The 21,630-nt window shown below is 36.5% G+C and overlaps 7 protein-coding genes and 1 pseudogene across 11 annotated transcripts; 3 read left to right on the top strand and 5 right to left on the bottom strand.

Moving 5' to 3' along the window:
• On the top strand, positions 500 to 1,390 carry LOC109131009 (annotated as a pseudogene).
• Positions 6,083 to 10,020, bottom strand: LOC104765614 (putative cyclic nucleotide-gated ion channel 19). Its single transcript, XM_010489364.2, has 11 exons — positions 9,136 to 10,020; positions 8,843 to 9,034; positions 8,664 to 8,762; positions 8,437 to 8,574; positions 8,101 to 8,349; positions 7,759 to 8,004; positions 7,505 to 7,650; positions 7,316 to 7,393; positions 7,107 to 7,236; positions 6,666 to 6,912; positions 6,083 to 6,550 (listed from the first exon to the last, which is right to left on the bottom strand). The coding sequence occupies exons 1-11, from the start codon at positions 9,583 to 9,585 to the stop codon at positions 6,273 to 6,275; spliced, it is 2,253 nt and encodes a 750-aa protein (XP_010487666.1). The 5' UTR covers positions 9,586 to 10,020; the 3' UTR covers positions 6,083 to 6,272.
• On the top strand, positions 10,601 to 12,294 carry LOC104765613 (kinase-interacting family protein-like). Of its 3 annotated transcripts, none has more exons than XM_010489363.2 (3): positions 10,601 to 10,838; positions 10,965 to 11,035; positions 11,229 to 12,294. In XM_010489363.2, exons 2-3 carry the CDS (start codon positions 10,975 to 10,977, stop codon positions 12,122 to 12,124), a joined length of 957 nt encoding a protein of 318 aa, XP_010487665.1. In that variant the 5' UTR covers positions 10,601 to 10,838; positions 10,965 to 10,974; the 3' UTR covers positions 12,125 to 12,294. The 3 variants fall into 3 exon arrangements, with proteins under 3 accessions (XP_010487665.1, XP_010487663.1, XP_010487662.1); XM_010489361.2 differs by having other exon boundaries at positions 10,685 to 10,768; XM_010489360.2 differs by having other exon boundaries at positions 10,728 to 10,873.
• LOC104765612 (mavicyanin-like) lies at positions 12,393 to 12,927 on the top strand. The gene is made up of 2 exons (XM_010489359.1): positions 12,393 to 12,590; positions 12,698 to 12,927. Exons 1-2 carry the CDS (start codon positions 12,407 to 12,409, stop codon positions 12,901 to 12,903), a joined length of 390 nt encoding a protein of 129 aa, XP_010487661.1. The 5' UTR covers positions 12,393 to 12,406; the 3' UTR covers positions 12,904 to 12,927.
• On the bottom strand, positions 12,964 to 14,401 carry LOC104765610. The gene is made up of 5 exons (XM_010489358.2): positions 13,960 to 14,401; positions 13,825 to 13,874; positions 13,655 to 13,742; positions 13,456 to 13,572; positions 12,964 to 13,263 (listed from the first exon to the last, which is right to left on the bottom strand). The coding sequence occupies exons 1-5, from the start codon at positions 14,365 to 14,367 to the stop codon at positions 13,213 to 13,215; spliced, it is 714 nt and encodes a 237-aa protein (XP_010487660.1). The 5' UTR covers positions 14,368 to 14,401; the 3' UTR covers positions 12,964 to 13,212.
• LOC104765609 (protein SSUH2 homolog) lies at positions 14,536 to 15,520 on the bottom strand. 2 transcript variants are annotated; one of them, XM_010489356.2, is made up of 4 exons: positions 15,342 to 15,520; positions 15,147 to 15,246; positions 14,995 to 15,049; positions 14,536 to 14,896 (listed from the first exon to the last, which is right to left on the bottom strand). In XM_010489356.2, the coding sequence occupies exons 1-4, from the start codon at positions 15,474 to 15,476 to the stop codon at positions 14,776 to 14,778; spliced, it is 411 nt and encodes a 136-aa protein (XP_010487658.1). In that variant the 5' UTR covers positions 15,477 to 15,520; the 3' UTR covers positions 14,536 to 14,775. The 2 variants fall into 2 exon arrangements, with proteins under 2 accessions (XP_010487658.1, XP_010487659.1); XM_010489357.2 differs by having other exon boundaries at positions 15,147 to 15,243; positions 15,342 to 15,519.
• LOC104765607 (probable ADP-ribosylation factor GTPase-activating protein AGD15) lies at positions 16,021 to 18,070 on the bottom strand. Its single transcript, XM_010489352.1, has 9 exons — positions 17,853 to 18,070; positions 17,627 to 17,678; positions 17,470 to 17,528; positions 17,291 to 17,381; positions 17,161 to 17,215; positions 16,976 to 17,066; positions 16,675 to 16,876; positions 16,375 to 16,531; positions 16,021 to 16,292 (listed from the first exon to the last, which is right to left on the bottom strand). Coding segments are annotated over exons 2-9 (708 nt in total). The 5' UTR covers position 17,678; positions 17,853 to 18,070; the 3' UTR covers positions 16,021 to 16,290.
• On the bottom strand, positions 18,187 to 21,585 carry LOC104765608 (probable metal-nicotianamine transporter YSL5). 2 transcript variants are annotated; one of them, XM_010489355.2, is made up of 6 exons: positions 21,063 to 21,585; positions 20,642 to 20,799; positions 20,441 to 20,538; positions 20,227 to 20,361; positions 19,514 to 19,703; positions 18,195 to 19,413 (listed from the first exon to the last, which is right to left on the bottom strand). In XM_010489355.2, the coding sequence occupies exons 1-6, from the start codon at positions 21,487 to 21,489 to the stop codon at positions 18,286 to 18,288; spliced, it is 2,136 nt and encodes a 711-aa protein (XP_010487657.1). In that variant the 5' UTR covers positions 21,490 to 21,585; the 3' UTR covers positions 18,195 to 18,285. The 2 variants fall into 2 exon arrangements, with proteins under 2 accessions (XP_010487655.1, XP_010487657.1); XM_010489353.2 differs by lacking the exons at positions 20,227 to 20,361; positions 20,441 to 20,538; positions 20,642 to 20,799; positions 21,063 to 21,585 and adding an exon at positions 19,801 to 19,925 and having other exon boundaries at positions 18,187 to 19,413; positions 19,514 to 19,683.

The following is a 21,630-nucleotide window of genomic DNA, read 5'->3' as shown; positions in this document are numbered from 1 at the left end:
AAACCCAATAATATAGGAGAAGAAAAGCAAAATGATAATGACAACAGAGGGAGAAGATGATGACAGCAGAGACTAGGACTTTGTAAGCAACTGTGGACACTCTTAGACTGCAAAGTTCCTCTCTTTTGCTGGAAAAATCAGGTTAATATCCTCAGTCATCTATGGGATGGTGAATTTCTGGAGTAGTGTGTTTGTTTTGCCAAAACACTTCTATGTTAAAGTGGATTCCCTGTGCTCTGCCTTTCTTTGGAAGAACAACATTGGATCTGCTGTCGGTACGAGGGTGGCCTGGGCTGATATCTGCAGACCAAAGGCTGAAGGGGGACTTGGCATTCGTTTGCTAGAGGACTTTGGACTGGTTTTTAGGCTAAAACTCATTTGGAACTTCTTCTCGAGCTCTGGTTCGCTATGGGTGGCATGGCTTAAAGGGAATATTTTCTCAAGGAAGAGCTTCTTGGTAACAAAAGTGGCTAACCGCTTTTCCAAAACAGTGAACAGCATGCTTCAGCTGAAACCCACCATCACAGAGTTCCTCAGATGTGTGGTGGGTGATGGGTGGGATGCTTCATTCTGGTATGACTCGTGGACTGAGTTTGGTCAGCTCATCACCTTCCTCGGGGAGACTAGTCCAAGGCAACTCCGGTTAGCGAATGATGCACATGTAATAGATGCTTCGAGAGATGGAAATTGGGCTCTACCGGCAGCCCGATCAGAAAACTCTCAGACCTTATTGGTTGCCCTCACTGAAACTCCTGCACCGAATGAATGCAATGGCCGAGACTCCTACCTCTGGCGTAATGCTGCAGGTAACTTCCGCCCCACTTTCTCCTCAAAAGAAACCTAGGAACAACTAAGGCTCCAGTCTCCTGTAGTCCCTTGGGCTGATGTGGTATGGTTTAAACAAAATGTGCCCCGGTTCTCCTTTATTAACTGGTTGGCACTTTTGAATCGGTTACCGACGCGAGATAGACTCAGAAGTTGGGGCATGAGTGTTCCTGCTGCCTGTGTCCTCTGCTCGAATGGTGCAGAAACCCACGAGCACCTATTCTTTACTTGTCCTTTCTCCACAGAGCTCTGGGGGTTCTTCGCTGCGAAACTCTTTTCCAGTCCTCCAACCACTCTCCTAGCGTCCTCAGCTTGGATCCTCTCCCACAGTCAGCCGCACACCGTCAAAGCCACTGCTATCATCAAACTTCTCTTCCAAACGGTGGTCTACCACCTCGGGAAGGAGAGGAATGCGAGGATCCTCTCGGCGTCTCAATCCTCTGCCGTTACTCTTCGTCTCTCCGTCGACCGCACAATACGGGACCGCCTCCTGTCTTTCCCAGGATCCGAGCACTCTCCTTCTCTCCTTGAAGTTTACTTTAGTTGTATTTCTCATCCTCTATAACTTTAAAATACTCCTTTTTGCCTCTAGTTTCTGTGATAATGGGTTTTTTGTAATCGGTATATAACTATGTAATTTCTATTGAAATGAAATCTTCACATTAAAACCAAAAAGTAAAAGAAAAAAAACAAAACAAATAAAATAATATACATTGAACTTTGCATGAAAACAAGAAAAGAAAATGTTACATTTTAGATCTCCTGTTGAACCCATCCAAAATTGAAAAAGGAATTTGTGTGTTGTTTATTAGTGAGTACTTCTTAAAGCAAAAAGATTGGAAGAGAGTAAACATTAAGAAGCTGCCTCTCTTGTGTTACTTTGATAACTTTTTTCAAAAAATAATAGTACGTCCCATATAAATAAATATAGAGAGAAAAAAAAACAAAAACAAAAAAGAATAAATTGGAATGGTCTCACCAAACTTCACAGTTGAGCTTTTTTGAATGCATGTACTAATAAATAAATAAAGCGTGTGATTGTGAGTGAATGATCAAACACAGATACGCGTTTGTGAAGAATTGAGAATATGTACGTAGCTCTTTCTTCTCTTCTCTCTACTTAGAATAACCCTCTCTCTTTCAGGCAGGTCCTAGTGTTTTCACTTCTTTATGGAAAAATTAAAGATAATGAAATCTATATAATAATAACAATCCGAATAAATGCAACCAACAGTTGTGTTTTTTTATTCGTACCTTTTGGATGTTTCCTGAAAAATTATGATGGATCATTAAAACGGTTATTTATGAAAAGTTACAACCGATCACTGTAAAGTTGTGTTGATTAAAACATTTGTATCTTTTGAAATCTATATATATTTGTCTGTTTGAACTGTTTTCATTTTTTTTGCCATGACACAAAATCAACTAAAATTTCAATCTTAACAGTTTATACATTTTTCTAAATTATTTTCTAGCATTCATTCTTTTAAAAGTCAAGAAATTCCTCTAATCTTGATTTAACAAAAGAATTTTTGGAATGATGAATCTAATTTACATATTTTAGTTAATTTTAAATATAAAAGTTTTATGAAAATACCTAGAGTGTTTTTCCAAGATTTAGATGGATTACATAGTGAGTTTTTGGATTTTACTTTTCAATATATTTAAACCCAATCCGAATAAATGCCACCAAACGTTGTGTTTTTTCAATCGTAATTTTTGGATATTTTTTTTGAAAAAATCTGTAAAAAAAATAAATTGTATCTTTTACAAAGAGTTGTGATTGTTCATTGTAACAGTTTTTTTTGTAAAGTTGTAACTGTTCATTGTAGAGTTGTGTTTATTCGAATATTCGTATCTTTTGAAATCTATTTGTTTGAACTCTTTTCATTTTTTTGTCATGACACAAAATAATATAAAATTTTAATATCAACAGTTTTTATAGATTTCTAAATTATTCTCTAGCATTCATTCTTTTAAAACTAAAGAAACTCTTCCAATTCTTGATTTAACTAAAGATTTTTGGAATGATGAATCTAATTTACAACTTTTAGTTAATTTTAAATATAAAAATTTAATGTCTATATATAATAGCAATCCGAATAAATGCCACCAAAAGTTGTGTTAAATCAACCGTATCTTTTGAATATATTTTTTTAAAAATCTGTAGAAAAATTAAATTGTGTGTTTTACAAAAAGTTGCGATTGTTCATTGTAACGGTTTGTTTGTAAAGTTGCAACTTTCTACTGTAAAGTTGAGTTTATTCGAATATTCATATCTTTTGAAATCTAGATATATTCGTCTTTTTGAACTGTTTTCATTTTTTTGTCATGACACTAAATAATATAAAATTTCAATATCAACAGTTTTTACAGCTTTGTAAATTATTATCTGGCATTCATTCTTTTAAAAGTAAAAATATTCCTCCAATTCTTGATTTAACAAAATATTTTTGGAATGACGAATATAATTTACAACTTTTAGTTAATTTTATATATAAAAATTTCATGAAAATACCTAGAGTTTTTTTTTTCAAGAGTTAGATGGATTATATAGTGAGTTTTTGAATTTGACTTCTCAATATGATAAGAAAGATGTATTTTATTTAGAAGCAGTTTATATGGGTTATTAGGTGAAATCAAATGCAGACACAATATTTGCGATTTTTCGTAGCACCTTTTTATAACTTTTTTTTTTTAATTCAAACGGTTGTATCTGTTCATTGTGAAGTTGTTTCTTTTACTATATTTTATTTATATCTTTTCATCACAACTTTTCAGTCTAATAGGTCTGTCTATTTAAATAGTCATGTCTTTTGAATTCTCTTTATATTTGTCTTTTCATCAGTAACTAACAAGTTTGTTGAAACAAATTTTCCATTTTATGTTGAATCTAAATAATTAAATATTAATATCTAATATTTAACGTGATTCTATAATCTAACTAAAATTTTAGAAATGATTATAGCAATAGAGAAATTTAATACAACTTAATCTAGAATTTACAATTGCATCTATTTTTATCGTAAGTTTTTGTTAAAAAATTAGTTTAATATTTAAAAATAAGAATAACAATCTGAATAAATACAAACAACAGTTGCGACTTTGCTTAGTATTTTTTTGTAAGAAAATTGTTTTTATTCCTTTTTTTAAAAACTCAAACAGTTGTATCTTTTCATTTTAGAGTTATGTCTTTTCACTATATTTTATTTATATTTTTTCATCACAACTTTTCGTTCTAATAGGTGTGTCTATTTAAATAGTCATGTCTTTTGAACTTTCTATATATTTGTCTTTTCATCAATAACTAACAAATCATTGTTCGTTGAAACAAATTTTCCGTTTTATGTTAAATCTAAATAATTTAAATATTAATATCTAATATTCAACGTTATTCTATAATCTATCTAAAATTTTAGAAATAATTATAGCAATATAGAAATTTAATAAAACTGAATATAGATTTTTTTGCGTTGCGTCTATTTATCGTAATTGTTCTTTAAAAACTAATTTAATATTCAAAATTTATATTATTTTGTCTTTAGTTATAATTATTTAATAGAAAATTATATTTACTTATTACAACCATTAGTTCAAGATTCTCAGTTAGGATCAATTTGTCATAATGATTTTTTTTAATTGTAGCTTTACCATAATTCTTCATAAAAAACCTTATATTTATAATACTTTAAACAATAATTTTTTTGCAAAGTTGTGTCTATTCTAGATAATATTTTTTGTTACAAGTTTTCATTTTGATGGTTGTGTTTTTAGTAACAGTTTATGTTTAATTTATGTATTCAAACTATTTTATTACATTCAAATGATTTCATAATGTATAATTTTAAGTTTTAAATTTTATTTACGTTTTTCTAAAATACTTCTCCCGCGACATCGCGGGGGGTCTGAATCCTAGTGATATAAATAGTGTTACAGTTATTCCTTTTTACAACACACTTTGTATTTATATATTAAGTATACTAGATTAGGACCCGCGGGGCAAATTATTTATGATTAAAACATTTAAATTATAAGTTGTATTTATTGGTTAAATAATTGTTAATTTTATAGTTTAAACCATATAATACCGTAATATAATTTATTTTTTACATGATATTTATTTAACCAATTTAATTAGATATATCTATTCTCTGATACCAAAAATATTGAAATGATGTTTTACCCGTGTAACACCGAATTAATGAGATTTTCAATTTATATAAATATCGACAAAACCTGTCCCGCTATATAACCTCGGCCCTAGATATTTTAACTCACACTATATCATCTTAATTTTTAATATTTATTGTTTTGTATTATAAATATTAGATTGAGTTGGTATGTTATTTATTAAGATTATAACCATTTACATTTTATAAGATTGGCTCTTCTTATAAAGTTTAAATATTTAGAATACTTATAATTCTTAAAACAGTTGAGTATTTCTCATATTTGAAGTTTCGTAAAAGTTTAAATATATTATTAATATTTTAAAGGTCTTCTAACTTTTTTAAAAGTTGAAATATTTATAATATTTAAACTTCTTATAAAGTTTAAATATTTATAATATTTGAAACTTCTTAAACTTTTAAATATTATTAATATATTATAAAGTTTAACTTTCTAAAAATATAAATATTTATAATATTTATACGTTTTATAAAATATAAATATTTATAATATTTAAGTTTTTAAAAGTTTTAAATATTTATAATATTTAACTTTTTAAAAATATTTAAAATAGAGAATCGGAATAAACCATAAAAGTTTTTTAAGTTTGAATGTCTGATAAATTAAGCTTATTACTCATTTGTAGTCTGAATCATTTTGGTCTCTTTTATAGTTTGACTCTGAACTATTGCCCAATTTTTTAGGCGATGTGGGATATTGTACCCGTATTTTTTTTATTCATCTATTGAGTAATATATGTCCGTTTTAATTTTTTTTTATTACATCATATGCAAGAAAAAATCATAATTTTTATTAACTAAATGTATTATAGAATAATTCAAGATGTTGACCAAAAAAAAAAGAATAATTCAAGATAATGTAAATATAAACTCAAATAAAAATGAAAGAGAATCATATATTTATGTTTATATGAGGTAGACAAATTTCCTTATTTTTTTTAAATTTTACCTATAATTAATTTTGAAATTTTTGGTCACTAATACTAAAGTCAATGCATTAAATGCAAAAACTTTCCAAAAAGTATTTTTGAGCAAAAACTGCTACAAAAATACTAGTATAGATATGCTTAGATCAATAACTGACATTAGTTATCATTAATCACCAATCACTCAGGAGAAAGAAGTTTCATACTCAGCTTTCATTATCACTAATGAGTGAATCACTGAGCCATCTTATATATATTACAACTCTTTACCACAACCACTAATACTTAGAAATGATTACTAATCTGCCAAACCAAAACATTATCATCCAATTTAACGGTTGTAACTGGACTGAGCAGTGTATAATCTCTGGAGCTGTCTCTTTCGGTATCTCCAAGCCACTTGAATCTGCATAGCTGCTCGTAACCTCCAATAAGGAGACTCGTACCTTATGGCTCCTTGTACTCGATTGCTTCTTAAGAATCTTGAAAACAAGCTCGTTACATCTTCAAGATCTGCTACACTCAGCGAAAACGCCTCCACGTTTGTCACACACCTAACATTTCTGTTGCTGACCAATCCCTTTGGTGGCATCTTTATCCTCGTCCCATCTGCAAGAGTTTCAAAACATATTCAGTTCCAAGCTTTTCCTCAATTAAGTGTCTTCTAACAAGGCTTTTGTTTCAAGTTAAAGTTATGAACATAGAGTCAAATCTTTATTAGTACCGGGGTTTATAGAAGAGCGTTCGAGGCACCAACTGAGAAGTTCTTCGCCACAAACGTCGCCTTCTGATAATGGCAGAACAGAACCGTCTTCTCCAATGCTCTCCATCTCACCTCTCACTATGAATACCATTTTTTCAACTAGACCTTTGTTGTGCAACACCATGCTACCACTTATGTAAGTCCTCTGTTTCAGCCTCTCACGGATAGAATCTAAGATTGATTCATCCATCAAGGAAAATATCCTCACCTGCAAACCCATCAACATGTCAAAGTCTTACAATTGAGTTTCAAGTAGTGGTTAATCTATGCCTATTATCTATAAACAGTTGGATTCAGAACTAGATATTTTTGTAACACTATGGAGTCTTTCGTACACAAAAAGAATACTAACTGATGGATACTAAATAATGCTTTAATTGGCTGTTACTTATTTAAGTTTACCTTCTTCAGAAATTTGAAGAGGTGTCGTCTTATATCTCTTTGGAGGTCATCAGGCATATTCTCAAAGAGCAACTCTTCGTTAACTCCTCTAGTCGCAGCCCAATTGTACCGTTCAGCCTCGCGTACTCTCCTGAACAATTATTGAGTTGATTAGTTTTTAAAGGACACATTACATAGCCTATGAAAATCAAATGCCACAGTGAACAGACTTCCTTATATCTTCTGGCAACAGTCTGTGGCTCATCCACTGCTCCACATCACGCCGTCTCAGCATCATTTCCATCCTCCTAAAACAGGACATGCACAAGTCATCACTACACTTAAAGATTTAGCCAAGTACCCACCATCTCCTCAAAATATTTTTTGTTTTGAGATACTATTTGATGAAATGTGCTAACCTTCGATCTAGAGATTGGAGGAAGTTGTGCATATTACCAATAAGCCGCGCAAAAAGCAAAAGCCCTAGTCCAATGATACCCATTGTAAAGAAAACCTCTCCCACTGAGTAACTTGGGCTCAAGTTTCCACAAAGTGTGCTTATTTGCTTTCAATATTGAAAAACATTGTGACATTTAGTTAAGAGTGATTCAAAGATTAATAGTTGCAACAGCAAAACAAACCTGAAATGAACTTAAAATAGATCCCAACTTACTTGGAATCCCCAAAACAGAGAATAACTGTATCTTGTGAAGAACTTAGACTCATTGGTAAGATTCACTGCCTTCAAGAAAATTCCATAAGTCATACCATTCTCTTGAAAACAAGCATTGACACTAGAACTATTTCTCCAGAGAGCTCGTTTTGACTCCAATGCATAACTTCTACGAGCACAATCGATAAGGTTTCTACGTTCATCCCCAGATATATCCAAAGCATTCAGCATGCATTTCTTAACTCTCTGAAAAAGAGCAAAACAGCAAGAAACAAATCTTGAACTCTTCTGATAGATATAAGGAGAGAATCTTTAAGAACACTGTAGCAATATCATATATACCTGCAAACCAAAAAGATACCAGCAAGAACCAACACCATGACCAACAAGCATGAAGGTGAGAAGATTAATAACAAAATTGGCCCAGGCTGACTCAAATATGAAGCCGGTCGGTGTTTGTCCAGCAAGAAGAGGTAAGAGTCTATGTAACTTTGGAAGGTATTGAAAAAGAATCGTAGCGCGTAATATCTGTTTCTCATATTCTCCCCTGGGTATGCCCAAGTGTGCTGGTATTACCCATAATATCATAACCTGCAAGCAAAAGAAATAACAAATTTACCGTTCAAACGACATTATTAGAGTTAACATCAAGCAAAAAACATTTGAAGGTTAATATACCTGTGGAATGGGTAACACTATGAACAGATCAGGAAAAAACTTCCCTCGGAAGTAATGGCGAGCAATTTTGCTTGGATGGTCAACTAACTGGCCTGCACCAACGATTCTAGATTCAGGAGCTACATAGGCCAACCTAAACTGCAACACATATGACCAAAGAAGCATTAAAGCCAATAAAGTTAAGTTCCTTGACATAGGGTAGGGAGATGGGAACAAAGGAGACACACCTGAAGCAGCATGTTAATAAAGAATATAAGATCCGTTATACTTCTAATAGACACCAATTTCTTTGTCATAGGCCAATCAATAGTTATGCATTTGTTTTCCTGCAATAGTAATAAACTCATTAAAACGTAGACAGTCACAAGCAAGAGATTGATAGAGCAAGAGAAGGAAACATATATACATGGTGGATCAATAAGAGGAAGAAGAAGAGAGGATCTATAAAAATGGCCACTAAGCTTGAAAAGGCTAAGATTCTAGTCCAGACTTGAACGAATTTGGAATGAGGATTCATGATCCCTGGTAAGTATCTACGAGCAGAGGACGCAAATCGCTTAGCCCAACCTCTAGCATCATCATACAGCACAGTGTGAAACTAAACAAGAAAAAGAAAAAGGAAATGAGCCCTTGTGTCAGCTATGTTTACTTGAGTCTCACAAAGGTAAGAAGTAGAAGCAACAATGTACATACTCATACCCTAGAGGCAGAAACTCTGGAGGTGTGTAATTGAGCAGCTTGGCGGTTGTAGTAAGAAGGACAAGTAGTACAGTAAGGATCATTACACATCCCCAGTTGTCCAGATCTCAAGAGATTTGCGTTTTGGTATACAAAATCATCTTCAGGTGGAACATTAATGGAATGAGGAGGTTGTTGAGGAGAAGGAGGGGAGAGAGGTTCAGTTCTGCGAGTAGAGTAAAGAGGACCACTCATTTGCACCAAACGAGGTCGTATTCTTTGGGTTCGGAGAGGGCCTGTGTAGCCTAAAACCACACTCGAGTTGTCAAATCCTTCAGTGGAGAAAGTTGGGTTTGAGAGGGAAAGACTACGATTCGTTGAAGTAAAAGTCCTAGTAGTGCGAGCACGAGGTGGTGTTGCTTCTGGAATCGGAAGAATGGGGAACTCTTCGTTCTCGGTCTGTGAAGCCATTTAATTGGCCTAGACAAAGTTATAGAAAAGGGTTTGAGAAGAAAAGAGAAGAAGACCCTGAAACCGAATAATATAGGAGAAGAAAGCAAAAACGATGATGACACACAGAGTAAAGAAGAAAGGGCGGAGAAGGAGATGATGACAGCAGAGACCAGAGAGACTTGGGTTTAGTTTTTTTCTTTTAGCTCGTCGTCAAGCAAGTGTAGACGACGATCTTTTTATAAGGAAAATAAAACAAAACAAATGGAAACAATACACTGAACTTTGCATGAACCCATCAACCAAAGTTAAAACAAGAAATTGTGAGTTCTTTCTTTAAAGCAAAAAAGGTTGGAAGAGAGAAAACCTCAAGAAGCTGCCTATTGTGAAAACTTTATCCAAATATGTTATTTTACTTAGTGCTTAAGAATTCTGAATTTCTGAGCTACTATTTTGTTTAACTGAAACAGGTGTTTAAGGTATTAGTTTTTGAGAAAATAGATTTGCTAGTTTCAAAAATAATAGCTAGAGCTGGAACTCGTATCGTATAAATACAGTACATTGAAGAGAAAAAAAGAAAGAACGAAAGAATAAATTGGAATTCTCACCAAACTCACACACAGTTGAGCTTTTTTGAATGCATATACTATAAGTCTATAATAAATAAATTAAGCGTGTGATTGTGAGTGAATAAACAAACACAGATACGCGTCTGTGAAGAATTTAGAATAGTTCTCTCTTTCAGGTCCTGTGTTCTCTCTTCTTTATGGAAAAATTAAAGATAATGATAGTGTTACCTTTATTCCTATTTACAACACATTTTGTATTTATAATTTTATATAGTAAGTATATCTGCTTAGATCAATAATTGACCTTAGTTACTATTAATCACCAACTCTACATGCTCTCTCTCTCTCTTCTTTCCGCTAATTTTTAAAAAATTTGTTATGTCAGACACTCGGACTTGTCAGTAAACCTTTGAATCTCAAAATTCAGAAAATACAATGATTTATTAAGCCCAATAGTAAACGGGCCGAAACTACTAAACCCAAATACGTAAGACACGTGTTAAAACATGAATGGTACGAAATCAAATGCTTGTTGCTTTGGCGGATTTTGCCTGTTAAATATGCTCTCTGCACTACTGATACAACTGATCAGACGTGTCAGCTCTCTTTTCTCTCTCTCACTACACTATTTCTTGGTTTGTATCTTCTTTCCCACTCCGATCCTTCATTAATACTAGTGTTCAGCGATCCAAAACTTCCTTTTCTGTAACATTTCTTATCTTCTTGAAAAATTCATCAATGTCTCTCTCTCTCTTTCTTGATCTTTGCATATATTCTCATTTTGCTTTATACATTTATAAAAACCACTAACCAAAAGTGTATCTCTTCCAGGTTGAAGAAGATGAAGAGCAAAAAATCCATGGAAGCTACTCATCCCCCTCCACAGTTGCCATCTCTCTCCGGTACTATTCCTCTTCCCATTTTCAAATCTCTTCTCTCTCTCTCCTCATTCTCTTTTTGGAGCTTTTCACATTTTCAAATTTTCAAAACACACAAAAGCTTGATACAGAACAGTGGACCCCCCTTTTCTCTTTCTTCTCAGTTTGTCTCTTTTTCTCTCACATTACTTCTTGTCTTGAAAAATGCTGGAAACAGATCTTGAAGCTCGGATGCAAATCCTTCGTGTGTCTGCTTTTGAAGAAAACAAAGGAGATGATGATACTTTTGCTCAACGAGCTGAATGGTTTTACCAGAGACGACCCCTCCTTCTCTCGCTTTGTCTTGACCTCTACAACGGCTACATCACTCTCCTGGGTCGTTCTTCTCATCCTACCAAACCGAATCTGCAGCTGCTTAAACCCACAATCTCTCGTCCTAATCACACTCTCCAAGATGACGACGACGACGACTGCATTTCAGACATTGATTCCGTCAGTGACATCAGTTTCGACAGCAACTTATCCTTTCAACAGAGGCAAGATTCTTCTGCGGTTTCAGATAAAGTGGATGAGCTTGTTTCTCAACTCGTGACCGCAAACTTGGACAAAGAGATTGTGCAACACGAGTTACTTTACAAAGAGCAGCAGTTTCACGAAGCCTCCAAGACTGTAGACCTGTTGAAGAAGTTCGTCATGTTGCTGGAGATGGAGAAGGAAGTAGCTGTTGAGGAAAACGCTAATCTTGGCTACAAGCTCACTTCTCTCTTAGAGGAGAACAGAGAGCTGGCCACAGAGGCGTTGTTCATGAAGAACGAAGCTGTTGGGCTCGCTCGGTGTGTTCTTAAGATGAGAGATGATCATTTTAACAAGGTCTGCCTTCTTCAGAACCGCATCTACTCGCTTCAGGCATCGGGGAACTCGGAGCCCGCCGCCTATGATAAGGTTTCATCCGGATGCTTTGGCCTGGATAAGTATAAGACCAAGAAGAAGAAGGAGAACAAAACCGAAGAGAAAACTGGATTCAAGTGGTTGAAGAAGCTCAACAACATTAACCTCTTTACAAAGCCATCAGCTACCGCTCCATCATGCTGCACTTTCAACTTGCCTAATTAGCTTAATCCTAAGGTGTATCAGTAAACTATGAAAAATGCATACACGACTTCGTGTATGCTCTATCGCTTATGTGTAATGCTTTTCAGTGCATCTCCCCGATGCACTGTTTGTTGTAGCCCGCAAACAATGTGTGACTCCTTGATCCACATATGTATGGTTTTCATGACTCACTTATCTGGTTAACACAACAATGTCATGACCTTCCCACCCACAAATGCTTACTGATTTATAATCATACTGTATCTCTGGATAACTTGGAAAACGATAGGTTAAGAGATAACAATGCTTCATCAGGAAAGCCGATTTTCCAGCTTGATTATACTCTATGTCATTTTCTCTTTATCTTCTCTCATGCTAATATCTGAAGGAACAGAACATATAGTTGGCGACAGCAGTGGCTGGGAGCTCTTTACAAACTATACCAACTGGACACAAGGAAGGGAGTTTCATGTAGGCGATGTCTTAGGTAATTTTTCTTAACTCCTGGATTTCTAAATTCAGCAAAATCAAAGTTGAATCCCATCTCACTTCTTCAGCATTCACCTTGCTAAATCTGTCTATCTTCTTCAACAGTATTCAACTACAAAAGTGACCAGCATAATGTTATGCAAGTTAACTCTACAGCATACACGGATTGTAGAACAGACAACTACACATCTCTCTTCACCAAAGGCAACGACTCAATAATCATATCAGAAGTTGGAACGCTATGGTTCATATGCGGAGTGGATGACCACTGTGAAAATGGCCAGAAGCTAAGCATTAACGTAGCTCCTTGAGTACCGTAATGGTTATCAAAGATAGGCAGCTTGGTGTTTGGGTAGTCTTTAGTACCAAAATAATGTCATTAACTTCGATAATATCATATGAATAATATTATATATATACAGCGCAATGTCATTACATCTTGATACACTAATAACCTATATGCATCCCTTGCCACACTGGAAACCCAACCTTCTACACAAAAAAAGAGACATTTCTTGTAAGGATCTAGTAGAGGAAAAAGAATTACCCTTTTTATGACAAACACGTAGACACCTATCATCAGTATGCATCCAGATACAACTCCCAATGTCAGAATACTTCTATGTCACATCTACTTCAACAACTTTCATTTGAAGGCTCGCAATCCGGGCCTGCAGTGATAGTTAAAACACCAAGAATTTTGTAAAATGTCTCGAAACAGAGATTTCAAATATCAGATTATGAGATTTTAAGCAAAAGCATTCATCCTGCCAGAGGCATAGAAGCTTATCTTCCATTGGGAAGGTACATCTATCTATGCTTAAGTGCTAAATAAAGGAGGCACGAGATGTAACAAAACAAACCTTGAATGATTTAGATCTGCGAAGAGAAGGATCTATCTCTAGACATTTCAAGTACGACTTCTCTGCGAGATCATATTGACCTTCTGCTACGTAGACATCACCTTGGCAAATGTAGAGCTGGTAGATGAAGTCATAAATTGAAATAAGAATTCAAACATGAAATCCACAAAAATCAAAAGACTATTATCCCAGAGTATACCTCAGAATAGTTGGGAGATAAGGCTAGAGCTCGGCTTATATCTTCAAGAGCCCCAGAGTAATCAAGCATTCCCAATTTTGCTACTGCTCTGCAATCACCAGATTCTAACAATCTAACAATCTCTGAAGAAACAGTGACCAAAAAATGAAAATTTTGGTCCTTTTTGTTACCTGTGTTTGAAGATTCTATGCAAGCCACCATAGGGCTTCAGCTCTAAAGCCTGCAACCATACACATCTCTGGTCAAGCAAGCTCCACAAGAATGGAGAGGAAGAAACTGCGACAAATATGTAAAATTCTACAGACCTGAGTGAGAAGAGCTTCAGATTCCGAGAAGTTTCCACCATCGATTTGAGAGAGAGCATTGTTGGTGAGCGCTAAAGCGGTGAGAGCGTCTGCGACGGCGGAGGACGAAGAAGCTTCACGACCACCTTCACCACAGAGGCTGAACAAGATTTCAGCAGCACGAGAAGACGTGGCGCAGTGACGGAGGATGAGACCTTGAGGGAGAGCAACGAGGTTTGGACCGGCACCGCATCGGCCGAGGCAACCGGAGGGAGTGACTCGGAGTTCGGGAGGTGCGAGAGCCGTTAAAGTCTCGAGAATCTGGAAGGAGCCTTGTCTCCGGCAGGTACGATTCGTGCAAACGCGAATCTCCTTCACTTGTTCTCCTGAGCTCCGGCAGCTTAACGCCGGCAAAGCAACGGAAGCCATAAACGATAAGAATAGGATATGAAAATAAGAAATAAATTAAATAAATAATGGTTTTAACCGGTTTGACTAAACCGGAATTGATTTTACAATTGTTCACAGAAACTCAAGTTCAGCCAATTGAGCTTCGTTTCCCAAACAATCAAACATGAGTTTTGAGTTTGTTCCCACTCAAAGGAACATCACTAGACATTGATTCTTGATCAAATTATGAAACTTTTCAACACAAGTAGTATACACTAAAGGACCTGTAGATTCAAAAGACACAAGACGTAACGCTTTCTCTTCACTTGAAATATGATGACCATAAAGATTACAAATCATGACCAACAAGGCAGGAGCAACCATTTACATTAACTAAAGGTCATAAGGCTATTGAACATCTACAATAACTGGCAAGGACACAAATCGTTATGGAGGATCAACATCATCTTCTTGGTTTAAGAAGCGGAAACCCATAATGTATCTGTACTCTCCAGTGCCAAGACAGCGAGAACAGTCACTTAATCCACTCCCTCCACAGCTCCTACACCTGTGACCAAAACTCTACACTTCTTTAGTTCTTGAATCAAATATATCAGAGAGATACAAAGCCACAAGAACATCTTTTGTCTTCAAAATATGTGTTACCATTTGGGCCACTCTCCTCTTGGAAGCATTTCCACATCAACACAATTCGTCCTCCCTTTAATCATATTATCACAAAAAAAAAGCAAGAATTTAAGTTTCTTTATGAGACTTTTTTAAGTTAAGATACAGAGAGACAAGTTCTGTTTCATTACCTTTCCCACAACAGTTGAAACAATCAACTCTTCCAGTTCCATGGCAGATTACACATCGGTCTTTCTCCCTTCTCTTCACACACGTCTTAGCTCCGGACTGCTAAACATCGAATACCCCCTTAGCACTCAGCTCTTTCTTATTTCAGATATCAAAAGTCTAGAGAGATATAGAAATTGAGGTTTTTGGTTTCATACCTGAGTTCTGACTATCCATGAAGGTTTGCTGAGATAGAGCCTAGGTTGGCTCTGCGTAGGTTTAGAATTCGAAACGCCTTCCTCTGGCCGGACAGCCATGGCCGCCGTGGGAGGTAGACACACGTTCGCCGCCATCTCCGTCGCTCTTTCAGTCTACTAGACGCCACAATTGCTCTGTTCCTCTTCCTCATTCCAGTTTTTGATCCTCTCTCTCGGGCCTAAGGCCCATATCTCTATTAAGCCTTTTTGAATCTGGCTAACTCTGTTTCTTCTCAATAAACCCGTTGCCAAATTAACCAAACCGGATCGATTTAGTGTGTTTCAAGGTTCGGTTCAATTTTATTCGATTTCTATTAATGTAACCAAACAAACTAAACAAAACAGAGTTCAAACCAAATGAAACACAATGAGTCAATGACTCTCAAAGTGACTCAAAACTTGAGTATTGAAATCATTACTGTTGTTATGGAGTATGGACCAATCCAATTGATTTACTGTTGTTACTGTTGTCAAATATACCAAACCGGATCGATTTAGTGTGTTTAAAGTTCGGTTCAATTTTATTTTATTTTCTATTATGTAACTTAACTAACTAAACCAAACAGAGTTCAAACCAAATGAGAAACAATGAGCCAGTGACTCAAATCTCTGAGCCTCTGACTATTGAAATCATTACTGTTGTATTGCTGTTTACTTCTCCAACAATTCAAAATAATACAGACTGGTGAGTTGGTATTGCTTTCTTTTGTCAAATATATACTCAAGATGTCCCCTCTTCCATTGTATTTAGAAAAATGCTTTAGTTACAAGCAACCAATTTTGGATTATAAATGAAAAAAAAATAGAAAACAGAACCAACTTCCATTGTCATCCCATCTTTGCCAACCTGTCGACTATAATTAAAAAGCCCACATGATGATTTGCTTCCAAAAACTCCATCTCATTCTCTTCCTGTTTCACATAAGAGATTAAGAATCAAAACCTCAAAAAATTCAAAGAAGGTAAAAAAGAGAAGCCTGAATCTTGGCCTTACAGTCGAAAGTAGCCCAGCTTGATGGTGGTGCTATGGTGGTTCTTCTATTCTGATTCAATTCGTTGGAGAAAATCTCATTCTTTTGATTTGGTTTCTTAACTTCCAGCCCCACTGGTAGAGGTAGAGCATATACATTCTCCTTCATATCTACCGAACCCTGCATTATACATAACGGTTTATGAGAAAAATGACTCAAGATCCTTCTAGAAAAAGGTTTCTTGATTCTTGCCGTAGGATCAATGGTGATGAAAATGAATTTGTTTGCATTCAGAAAGTGAACTTTGTGAGAATACCACATACCGCGCGAATTCTTGTTTCTGGAGGTGTTGCGTGAAGAACATGATTACGAAGGATCTCTTCGTCAAGTGAAAGAGTTCTAGCTTTCTTTGGAGTTTCAGGCTTATAGCCGCTCTCTACCAAGTGACTAACTTTGCAGCTTAGATTACTAACTATAGGAGCCGGTTGAATCCCTTTAGGTGAAACCCATTTCTTGTCATTGTATCTAAAAATAACACAAACATAAGAAGAAGAAAAAGATTCAAGCTAGAGTTGTCTTGTAGCAGATGAAGGAAGACTTTCTAGCATAGAATAGAATCAATACTTGGCTCTTATAAACATGTCGCTTGAACTTCTCTCGAAATGAGGAGGCAATTCTGATTCCCAATACCGATTTGCCTTAGCATTACCGGTAGCTAAACACGAGAATAAGAAGCATTATGGGATTATTATGATGAATTCAACTACTAAATGGGTTTCAATTCATTATATACAAAAAGAGGAGCTTACATTGCATGAAAGCAACCTGATCTGGAAGCCATGTATCCAGAGTTATAGACCTTACCTGTTTTCAGAAAATTCATCAGTAACACTAATTTGTATCATTCATCTTCAAAAGAGAGGTAATTTAGGGAGGCACCTGTGAGATATGGACGCCGAGGCTACGATGGATTCCAGAGCATTGCATACAAATGAATATCCCAAGGTTCACACTTGCCCATCTTGGTGCCCTGTAAATAAAGATAGATCCAACATCACAAGCTCTTACCATTTTTGTTAAATGATCATTAAGAAGATGTTATCATCAATCATGCTTACTTTGATCTACAATCTGCACATTCTCGATTGTCCTGGTGCTTCAAAAGTGCTTCCAATATCTATAACCCACACAAATCTTTAACCTTTTAGCCATTAGACGCAAAAATCAATTGGTGAAATCAAAAAGAATAAGAGGAAACAAAAAAAAAGATGGGACCTTGGAATGTTTGGCGTTGAGCTCCTTGGAAACAGAGGCCTTCCCGTTCATTCTGATGAAAGATAATCACAGAGACAGAGAAACAGAGAGGCAATTGAAAAATCAAACCAAGTATGTAAACAGAGAGCGAAATTGATTTTTTAAGGAAGAACGGATTTGAAGGAGAGAAGAGGGAAAGAGAAAGAGAGAGAGAGAGAGAAGGAGAAGTGACGGTTTCTCTCGTTACCCCTTTTATATCTGTCACCGCGACACCTCATCTCTCTATTTTTGTTAGTTTTTAATCGAAGATGATGGAGTCAAAGGCTCAAAGCAAAAAGGATGGATTTTTTTCAAATCCCTAGCTCTCGAAAACCCGATTTGATCACTCATGCTCACACCTTCGAAAACCCAATCGGAAGAATCGATTTTTCTACTGAACACAATCGACGATTCCACCTCAATTTTGCTCAGGTTATCATCTTCTCTCATCTGAGCCTTACGGGTTACCATAAAAATCTCTTTTTGTATCCTTAGTCCACCCAAGTTTGGGTTTTTTTCATGTGCTCGATATGGTCTTTAACTGTTTGACGATCATGAATCTAAAGATCTTTATATACGAGTTACGTCATACAGGTAAAAGGGAAAATTTTGAAGAAGCATCATTACACTTATATTTGAGTTTAAGAAGATCTACTCAGGAAGTTGTCGACTTTTGAATTGGTTGCAGCAGAGAGAAACTTCATACAAACAGGAGGGTTTACTCCTGCTATAGCCAGCACTGAGCTTGGCAAAGACCAAATGCCATCTCCGCATATTAAACCAGAAGCCACCGCTGTCCCAAAAGCTTCAGCCTTGGCTGCATCTACTCTTTCCCAGATAAAAAGTATTAAACTTCCCACACACATGTCAATTGCAAAGTAAGGTCCCAAGAAAAACGGTATAGCCATTGCCATTGGAAGAGGAATGAACCTTCCCCATTTGCTCTTGAGACTATCTTTTACTATGTTTACGAGAATCGCTACACTGAAGAACGCGTAGCATAGAACGAGGCATTCTCTCGGTAGAGATGAGACACCTTCCACTCCTAGTTTAGCCATACTTCGATATACGGTAGCAAACGGTGCAGGGTATTCACTGTTTGGGAGACCTAAATCATCAAACGCCTTGTAGAATAGCCAGAACACGCAAGGAGATACCACACAACCCATTGCTGTTCCAATCACTTGGCTCACAAACATTGACTTTGGTGATGACAACGTGAGGTAACCTGTCTTAAAGTCCTGTGTCAGATCCGAAGCTGTTGAGACTATATTCATCATGACACCACATGCTGCTAGACCAGCCAGCATACCGCCATGCTCAGAGCCAGCCCAAGCTCCGATTGTGAATATGGCGAGCTTTCCATAAGTTGAAGCCAAGGACCAGTCTGTGAGTCCAGCTCCATACGCGTTACAAAAAGCTAAGACAGGCGCGCAGATATATATGACCAGAATGTAATACCATCTTAGCTGGTGAAACATGTGAGGGAGGATGGCTGTTGATGTTGCAGCGATTATGATATAACCTCCAACAGCAAACCAAGTCGGGATTTGGTCTTTGAGGAAGAATCTTGTACGACGTTGATCATCATAAGACTGCTTTGGGCTTAATGGGGAAGCATGAGGGTCTTCTTCTAGTGTGAAGGAGGTTCTTGAAATAGACGTTGTAGTGCCTCGAAGCTGTACAAATAGTCCTGAAAGAGTCCGGCTGAGCACCTTGCAAAAATTGTATAAGCCATCTCCTAGGATTATAGCAACAGCTATAAACACCTGAAAGAAAAAAACATAGTCAAGTACAGAGAGATTAACTTGAAGCAGGGCGATTCATAGAGAGAATTAACAGAGAAATGTTATGGAGAGTTTAGTTTGCCTTGTAAGCTTGGAGACCATGCATGCTGCTGGATGGGACATTATCAGGGAACCAATCTCCCTTTTTGGTTTCAATAAGAGGCCACATTATCCCCCAAGAGAGGATTCCTCCCAAAAGGACAGAGATGTTGATTATATACGGACATATCATTCCAACACCAACATATGTTGCTGAAAAGTCAAAGTAGAACCTGTTTGTATATCAGACTCTCACCAGAAAGGAACCAGATTGTGGTTCAAGCCAATGCTCTATAATTTCGAGTTACGTGAATTGTTTATTGAGCTTACTTGTACTGGTAAGCTTTGAGTCCAAATGTTGGGAAGTTGGAGAACCCACAATTTTCTCCACCAGTAAAGAACCATTGGAAGAAACTCCATAAGAAGCTTATAGAGAAAAATTTCCCCAACACCCTCACTTGTTTCCTGATGCAGAGAGCAGCATGGAGTCAAAAAGAAGCAGAGAACTCAAGACTTGAAAGTGCATAAAGTGAAAGGTTCGTACTTTGCTAGCTTGGCTCCTTGAGGGGTGTGAAAGCTGTTGATAAGATGAGCTGTTGCAGTACCNTGGACATATCATTCCAACACCAACATATGTTGCTGAAAAGTCAAAGTAGAACCTGTTTGTATATCAGACTCTCACCAGAAAGGAACCAGATTGTGGTTCAAGCCAATGCTCTATAATTTCGAGTTACGTGAATTGTTTATTGAGCTTACTTGTACTGGTAAGCTTTGAGTCCAAATGTTGGGAAGTTGGAGAACCCACAATTTTCTCCACCAGTAAAGAACCATTGGAAGAAACTCCATAAGAAGCTTATAGAGAAAAATTTCCCCAACACCCTCACTTGTTTCCTGATGCAGAGAGCAGCATGGAGTCAAAAAGAAGCAGAGAACTCAAGACTTGAAAGTGCATAAAGTGAAAGGTTCGTACTTTGCTAGCTTGGCTCCTTGAGGGGTGTGAAAGCTGTTGATAAGATGAGCTGTTGCAGTACCACTTGGGTATGTTAGTTTGAAGTCTATTACCATTATCTGCAAACACACAGAAATTGGCAATGCAAGATCTCATAACTCCATTGTTCCTTTTTTATTCACAAGAGAGAAAGCAGGAAACAAAAGTTATGATATGACCAACCTTTCGCAGGGGAACAACCGAGAAGAGGCCAAGAAAGCTGACAACAAAGAGGAAACCCATAATCCAACCCAAAGAAGGGTTCTTAACTCCACGGTAAGCATCTCCTGATTGGTTTGCAATTCGTTCACTCATGCCAAAGAGGTATGTTCCAAAGCCTCCTGTATAAATTTCATATGCCCAAGTAGATGCATTTATTTTAAAGCAAAAACCTTGACATAACTAGAAAGAGAGAGAATTATAAAGCAAAAACCTTGACATAACTAGAAAGAGAGAGAAAGCAGGTGAGTGTTGAGTACAAAAGACTCGACAGATTTGTACTTTTATATTAGAATGCCACAAAACACACGCAAGCAAAACTACGGCAAGATGCAATTAAAAACTGATTGATTTCTAATTCAATGTGAAGATGAGTTTTGTTTACCGCTAAAGGCAATGCCAGAAGAAGCAACAACACAGGTCTGAATAACAGTATTCTCCTGGCGAGTAAATGGCTGTTTCAAGAACCCAGACCTATGGAGCATCTTGGTCCATGTCTTGACAAAGAAGAAACCCAGAAGACCAGCTGAGACGTTCAGCGAAGGTATGATTCCCGTTGTGAGGTTAAGCTTCATAACAATGAAGCTAAACAAGATGCTTAGGAAAAAGCTCACCACAAAAGCCCTCAAGGTCAGCTGCTTCTTCCAAGAAGGTACTTCTCTACTCTCAAAGATCTTCTCCACAGATTCATCCTCTTCCTCTTCATCTTCGTCTTCTTCTTCAACATACTTGTTCTTGGCTTTCTCTGATTCTGGACTAAAACCAGTTTCTTGCAACTCATGTTCTACAATCTGACGATCTCCCTTTCTCATACTTTCTTTCTCGTTTTCTCTGTTTCTTAGATCTACGAGAGGAGAGATGGTGGACGGAGTATTATTGGAACGAGAATCAAAGCTCTGAAGGAGTCAACTTGGACTCGTTTTTAACATTCTGACAAATCAGATAGCTTTATT

Source organism: Camelina sativa, chromosome 19 (genome assembly GCF_000633955.1).
Source record: "Camelina sativa cultivar DH55 chromosome 19, Cs, whole genome shotgun sequence".
Taxonomy (NCBI): domain Eukaryota; kingdom Viridiplantae; phylum Streptophyta; class Magnoliopsida; order Brassicales; family Brassicaceae; genus Camelina; species Camelina sativa.
This window is presented reverse-complemented; position numbering and strand designations above follow the sequence as displayed.